The sequence below is a fragment of the Poecilia formosa genome, unplaced genomic scaffold (assembly GCF_000485575.1).
Source record: "Poecilia formosa unplaced genomic scaffold, Poecilia_formosa-5.1.2 Scaffold960, whole genome shotgun sequence".
Classification (NCBI taxonomy): Eukaryota; Metazoa; Chordata; class Actinopteri; order Cyprinodontiformes; family Poeciliidae; genus Poecilia; species Poecilia formosa.
This window is the reverse complement of record NW_006800899.1, coordinates 40205-47470: the sequence shown is the minus strand read 5'-3', so window position 1 is coordinate 47470 and position 7266 is coordinate 40205. Positions and strand designations below refer to the sequence as shown.

At 37.2% G+C, this 7266-nt stretch overlaps 1 protein-coding gene and 1 long non-coding RNA gene across 3 annotated transcripts in view; both read left to right on the top strand.

The window, feature by feature from the left end:
- The first annotated feature begins 643 nt into the window (after positions 1 to 643).
- The window catches only part of nadsyn1 (NAD synthetase 1), a 28140-nt gene continuing 21517 nt past the window's right edge, over positions 644 to 7266 (top strand). The window contains exons 1-8 of one of the 2 annotated variants that reach the window (XM_007543987.2): positions 644 to 713; positions 1438 to 1498; positions 1988 to 2104; positions 3282 to 3335; positions 3459 to 3548; positions 4390 to 4441; positions 4595 to 4683; positions 4966 to 5083. In XM_007543987.2, coding sequence (XP_007544049.1) covers positions 659 to 713; positions 1438 to 1498; positions 1988 to 2104; positions 3282 to 3335; positions 3459 to 3548; positions 4390 to 4441; positions 4595 to 4683; positions 4966 to 5083 — 636 coding nt within the window. In that variant the 5' untranslated portion in view covers positions 644 to 658. Of the gene's footprint in view, positions 714 to 1437; positions 1499 to 1987; positions 2105 to 3281; positions 3336 to 3458; positions 3549 to 4389; positions 4442 to 4594; positions 4684 to 4965; positions 5084 to 7266 lie in introns of those variants that run through there. The other variant, XM_016667225.1, reaches the window with a different exon arrangement.
- On the top strand, positions 5721 to 7265 carry LOC103132219 (uncharacterized). The gene is made up of 2 exons (XR_475523.1): positions 5721 to 6030; positions 6556 to 7265. It is a non-coding gene; the product is annotated as an uncharacterized LOC103132219 (long non-coding RNA).

Genomic DNA, 7266 nt, shown 5'->3' with positions numbered 1-7266 from the left:
TACCATGTATTTTAAAGAAGAAAAATTAAAGTGAACACCACATACGTAGAACCCAAAAATAAATACAAAATATATACACAGTACTGCAGTAAATATTCCATAAGAATATGCACAATGTTTTCAACTATGCAACAGCAGTTCTTAATTTCCCCACCAGTCAGCACAGTGTCCAACTGACACACATTTGAAAGGTCCATGATTTTATATGTCCAGATATTTGAGGGGAAAATGTCCAAACGCAGTTTGTTGCCAACGGAGAAGAGATGAGTAATAGGTTGTGTGTCTGTATGGTGAGGTGGAGGGGGAAATAGACCAGCATGGAGTGAATGTCAGGTTTTTTCCCTATTGAAACACCAATAAATATCTGAAAATGAGAGCATGGATGGAGTTAAATTAAGAATGTGACCATTTGTTTACTGTTATTACTGTTGAAGCAGGTTTTGTACAGTCTGCACTAGATTGGCGGGGAGGGTATAAAACATTAGTTTGGTCAATGTTTGAACCTGTCACAATAAGGAATCATGTGGGGTTTAATCCAGAGTCAGAAGTTAATCTATGTTTTTTTCCACACTGGATGGTAAGAAAGATAAAGTTTTTAAAATGAGTTAGAATGCAAATAGGAGTCTGTGTAGAGACTGTCCGTCTATGTAGCCCTGTGATGGACTGGCGACCTGTCCTGTGTGACCCCACTTCTCGCCTGTTGACTGTTGTAGGTAGGCAGCAGCACTCCACACAACCATACTAGATATAAGTAGATATAAGCATGTATTTCAGCCCAGCTTCTGTCCCTGGTTCTATGAGCAAGTTGTGATGTACTGGAGCAACAGCATACTCTAGTGGGTATGACATTAGAAATAATAGATGATCGGTGGGAAAGTCGGTTCCTTTTATAACCAAAAACGTTTGGTGTGAAAGACCCAATCTATGTCATCTACGAAAAGGCAAAAATGCAAAATAACTAGCAAAAACACCCTTAGTTCCCTTCAAAAAACAATTGTCATAAAATATTAACATTGTTCTTTTTTGAATTTAGTTTTTATAATTTTGTTTGTGTCCCTTTGTTGAGATGCAAAAAAAAATCCCAAGCTGTTACTTTAAATAGATGTATGTATTGTTAAAGTGTGAGTGTTGTTCCACCCTGATTAAGTTAGAACATTTCTGCAGTATAATGTTTTACAAGACAATGCCCCTTGAACTTTTTCTGATTCTGTCAAGTAACAACCAGATCTTTAATTGATCTTATTGGGATTTTTAGGTCACAAACAGGAAAAGTGGAAGCAAAAGGACAATTTTGCTTTCAACTTTTAAATTTTCACATAAAAATCTGAAAGTTTTGGATGAATTTGTTTTAGTGCAGAAATATTACAGTATAGGCAACCAGGTTTTTTTCTACATCTAAAGGCAGTAATGCATCCTGCTCCGTGTGTGTTTCTGCAGGTATCGAGGTAGCAAAGGCAAATGGAGCTAAATATCGGCTGGGTCCAGAGCTGGAGATATGGTAGGAAGAAAAACAAACCAACATCAAGTTCTGCATTAAGTACAGTATGTTCTATATTGAATGAGAAGTCACCTAATCCACCTGCTTTTATAATGCAATTAATGCTTCACATGACCAGCATGTCACATATAGTATCAAACCATTTTTATTTGATAACAAAAAGCTAGTGTGCTGAAACAATAGATTTTTAAGCATGGTACAGGAGTTTCCCAGTTTCTTGAGCAAGCGTTTCTACTCAATGTCAAGCAGCAACGCTATCAGCAGTGATCTTTTGTGGAGTAAATGTTATGCTCTGTGAGTGGTTGTAGCATCAGTTCTATACTTTTTCACAAAACAGCAAACACAGTCCATGTTTTTATGTGTTTCAATCACAAAAAAAAACTATATGAATTTATACTGACCAATCAGAGGGCTTAGTTTCTGTTTTGATTTGGTTTTACTTCACTTTGCTAAAATCCCTTTTCTCTCTGTCTGGTGTGTATCTGACAGTGGGTATGGCTGTGCAGACCACTTCTATGAGTCAGACACGCTGCTTCATAGCTTTCAGGCCCTGAAGACTCTTCTGGAATCCCCGGTTACCCAGGACATCATCTGTGATGTGGGAATGTAAGTGTTATCTTGAAATAGAGTAGATGTAAAATCGCTTCAACTGTTGGACTCTTCCTCCCCAGAAACGATGCAGTATTGCTTCCTGAATAACATGGCTCAGAAAATAGGGTTGCAGTCCGTCAGTAGAACCAGCTTTATCTTCTTCACTCCATCTAGCTTCTTCATTCAAAACCACAGATAAATCGCTCACAACTTCCTCCCCTTCTGTGTATTCAGTCTTGGTTGTTTGCGGTTTGACTTGCCCTCATTGTGCCACAAGATGACGCCGGTGTTTGACCCAGTTGCTACAAACAAAAGGAGCAACACTCTGCAGTGCAGTCATATTTATAGTAGTCTACAAGAAATATTTATTATCAAAAGCTTTTGTGAACACAGAATGAAAGTGCAGTAATTCATTTACAGACTTATCTGTAAAACTCGGTTCTTCCTTCTTTGTTCAGCATATTTTTTAAAACTATATATATATATATATATATATATATAAATGCAGTAAGAATGAAATCAAACACCATTTTCCAGTATTCCACTGGGAAGATGGAATACTGGAAAATGTTTTTCTCCATTTCTGGAGGAAAACTTAGTGGAGACCAGAGGTCGTATTAACGGAATATTTTCCGTATTTGACCGGTTATTTTTTTTAACAAAGGGAAAATTTGAAGCCTATTTGACACACACCCTTGTCAATTCACACCCTGACTGGTTCACACGGGCAGACATTACAGACTTTATGCAAAGAGTTCATCGTAGAGGCAACTAAAATCAATCAATTAAAAAAATCCTGAACTAAATGCGTCTTTCTGACTGGGAGCTGACAACATGTCGAAGAGTTATGGACTGAACGCTTTGGAGCATTTGGTTAGGAAGCGCATTTCAAACCTTTGGTTGAAATGGCACATTTAATTCAAGTCTCCATTACAGACCAGAGAAAACTACTGTTAAGAGAATGCAATGTTAAGCCCGTTTATAATCTAAACAGAGCAGCCGGCATTTTGTCTTGAGGAAATGAATAAAGGTGCAGAAAAAGTTAATTAGACCGTAAAAAGCACAGACCACTGCAGAACTAATGCGGATGCGGCTCCACGGAAGTTATGAAGTGAAAAAAAGAGTTTAACTTTCAGGGTTATGAATATATTTTCAAGGCCCCACGTGTGACTTTCTCTTGTTTTTCTCTCAGGCCTATCATGCATCATAATGTGCGCTACAACTGCCGTGTCCTCTTTCTGAACAGGTATGTCAGAGGTTTAGTCCAACCACAACTACAGTCTAGAATGTTTGGCACCTGTTTGAGCTAGATACATTTTTTCAGTGTGTAGCAAAAACTATAAATCTGCATTATTTTTGCTTCCTGTAGAAAAATCCTGCTAATCAGACCTAAGATGCTGATGGCCAATTCTGGCACCTACAGAGAGATGCGTTGGTTCTCACCTTGGACTCGGTTAAGGTTAGTCTCTACTAAATTCAATTTATTCAACACAATATGTTGTTTTTTTTTTTGTGTTGATTCACAACAAATGGCCTCTCAATTCACTTCATGAAACAAAGACAGATTGATAGTCAGTTGGTCACAGTTAAGTTTAATTCAGTTGGTTCAGTTTTCTAAGGAAAGCCAACAGTATGCATTGACTTACTGAGGAAGCATGTGGCAATGGTGGAAAGGAAAACTCTCCTTTAACAGAATGAAAAACTGCTGCAGTACTTCTACAGTAACAAAGCTACTTTTGAGCGGCACATTGTCCATGTATAGCACCAACCTTTATCATTGTCAGTTCAGACTATACTGCGGTGGTCTGTTGTGTTGTCTTGATGTTCTACTTAACCAGTGTGGTTCAACCTTTTGTCCAGTAAAACAACATTTGCTTAGACTCACAAAAGTAGCATAACTTGTGTAATCAGTATGGCTTCTTTTCATAGTACCTACTGTGGGAAGTTTGATACAATGTTTTATTCTGTCATATTTTTGTTTAAATCCAGTAGCTTAAAATCTATTGACAAAAACAATATCCCCATAAAAAATTAACGTTTCTTAAGCCATTAGTGTTATTCCCTTGTGAAAATGTGAAGCTACTCTTTTCTGAAAAAAAAACAGGCTTTTAAATCTGATGTAAGGAAAAAATTGATTTTTCATTATTTCTGTGACCCAGAGAAAGAAAAAATATAGTAAAGCTTAAGGATGCTGTATTGACCAACGTTGTGTGTCTGGAGCTATCTCACCCTGTTGTTCTACTCGCACACCATGATATTAGTTTATGCATAAATCTAATCGTGTGAGCTTGTGTGTTCAGACAGGTGGAAGAGTATTTCCTGCCCAGAATGATCCAGGAAGTAACCGGCCAGGTACTGACTTGTGACTGGTGATGTAATCTACTTCATGATTTCATCCTTTCATTTCTAGAATGTTTTTGAAGAATATTGTTTTAATTTACCAGCTGGCTGGTGAGTCCTCAGAGCAGTTGTCATAACAGTGTCTGTTTGTCTTCGGTTCCTCAGGACACTGTCCCATTTGGGGATTGTGTACTGTCCACTAAGGACACCAGTATTGGCACGGAAATCTGTGCAGAGCTCTGGAATCCCAACAGGTAGAGCAGCTCAGACAGAGACACAATCACACAGGTCACTTCCTTCAATTAGATCAAATGGAGACATTTTGATTGGAAATTCAAATGTACATTAAAAGAAAAGAGGCTTTTGCTATTAACCTGACTTTCACTTTAGTAAAATAAATTTTTTTGTGATTCTGAAGAAACCGAGTGAGCAACACTTCAAGATGTTTTATTTTTTTCACTTTTCTTGATTCTGTTAGCATGTTAGAACATGCTAACAGTATATCCAGCTCTGATATACAGTTATTGTTTCCTCAGCCCTCATATTCAGATGGGGCTGGATGGTGTTGAAATCTTCACCAACTCTTCTGCCAGCCACCATGAGCTCCGTAAAGCCGACCAAAGAGTCAACCTCATCAAGACAGCCACCACCAAGGTAGTCACTCCCCAGCAGACCTGGAACAGCAACTTGCCTGTTGACATAGAAAAGATTGAATGTAGTAATACATTTCATCTCACTGACCTAAAAACATAGACATTAGACCAGTGGTTCTTAACCTTTTTTGAGGTACCGAACCCACCAGTTTCATATGCACATTCACTGAACCCTTCTGTAGTGATAAATAAAATATGATTCCCCCCCTCAAATTCAAGACATAGGGTCTTCTTAAAAGGTAGTCTCTGAGAACAGTTCTTCAAAATATAGTCAGTGTTTTCAGCAAAGTTGAGCTGACTGTCCAGGAACGACCCAAATTTGCCACAGTTTCAACAGGTTGGCCATCGAGAGAAACTGGAACCACTTTAAGGTCTTGCTTAGATCATTTAATTAGCTCTACATTCTTAAGAGAATGAAAAATTTATAATAAATAATAAAGACTTTCCGGTATTCTGATTTAGTAATGTAATTTTATTAGTTGTGTTACCACCCCTACGCCACTAGAGGCAGTATCAACCCCGAAAAGATGCGACTAAGGAGCAGATTTAGAAGTACACCGAAAGCTACAGAATTTGGTAAAAAATGTGAGTTTAAAGACACAAGTTCAAATTCATGCTGAGAGTGAAACTCCTTCAATCAGTGCTCCTCTGCAGCTCTGATTGGCTCAGCAATGTAACGTGATCCTCTGCAGCAAGTGATGGCAAAGCGGGGCGCGTCACGACTTGACACAAGGGGGTATATGCCAGGGACTTCCGTTTTAGCACTGCCACATTTTTTTTTCCACATAGCCTGCTTCCGGTGCACAGGCAGCAGTATGTTAACAGTGGCTCCTCAGCCGCTTTAGGACTATTAATGATGCTTATAAAATTATTCAGACGTCCTGAAACGCTCCAACAACAACAAAGGATTTAAACTGGATGTGTCAAAACTTCACAATAACTTCAAAGGTAAGTTAATAAATCGTTTGTATTCACCATAATGCCTCATGTCTGACGTAGCTAACAGGGACAAGCTTACAAAGGTGCTATGTAAACGTTCAGTGGTTTAATTATCTGTGCAGTGCCCAATCTACATATCTATGCTTTATAGATAGATATAGATATATATCTATATAAACATATATAGATCTGTCTATATTGTGTCCAAGCTATCAGTCGAAGCTGAAGTTAGCTTCTGAATGTAGCATCTAATTCGGAAAATAGCTAAAGGGCGATTACACTTAATTTTTCACTATCTTGAGCTTTCTTAATATGTTGTACTTTAAAAACTATAACACCTAGTCATTTCAAACCTAACTAGATTATTCTGTACTAACAACAGAACAAATAAAACATTTGTGAAACCTTCTAATTGATTTGTGAAATTTGTAAAATATCAATAATGGATTCCAGAACGCATTAGATCTGAATTATTAAAGTGGCATTGTTATTTTAACTTCCCGTTTTCTTTCTTTTTTTTTATCTTTATTATAGTTGGAGTTGGACAGGAGTTCTGTTTGATGGCTTCCTGGAGGGAGAGATTGGCAGCTAATGTTGCCAACAACTTTTCTCCTGCTATTAACGTTTTTTGTTTTTCTTTATATAGAAAGTATTTCTATCAGTTGCTTTTTCCATTTTGTTTACAGTATTTGCTCTATTTTTTATTTTTACCTTAATCCTTACCTGGTCAGTTGAGGTGGAAATGTACATCCTGTTGATTACTGACAAATGTCAGAACCACATGGACTGAGCTAGTTACGTCAGATCAATCTGAATCTTTATTTCTCATTAAAACGACTTCTTGTAATTTTAAGACATTGTCATAAAATTGCATCTTTATTCTGCTGTAACGATGACTGCATTTTGCAATTAAAAAATCTTGTATCCTGACCGTTATGCTCCCTCATACAACTCACAGAACAGATGATTGAAATAAAGGCACTTTTTGAAAGTATGTTATGTGATTTTATTATAGAAATTGAGGATGGGAGGAATCGATTAAAATCAAATTTGGTATGAAAAAAATCTTGTAAGTCATATTGTCCAGCTTTATTCAGTATATTAAATTATATGACTAACTACATATTGCTTAATATTCACATTTCTTTGCTGGTTTTACCCAAATGTGTTGAATTTTAACATCTCATTTGAATTCCTGATCTACATGCAAATACTTGATATAACATAAAAACTGAGAAATGGGGG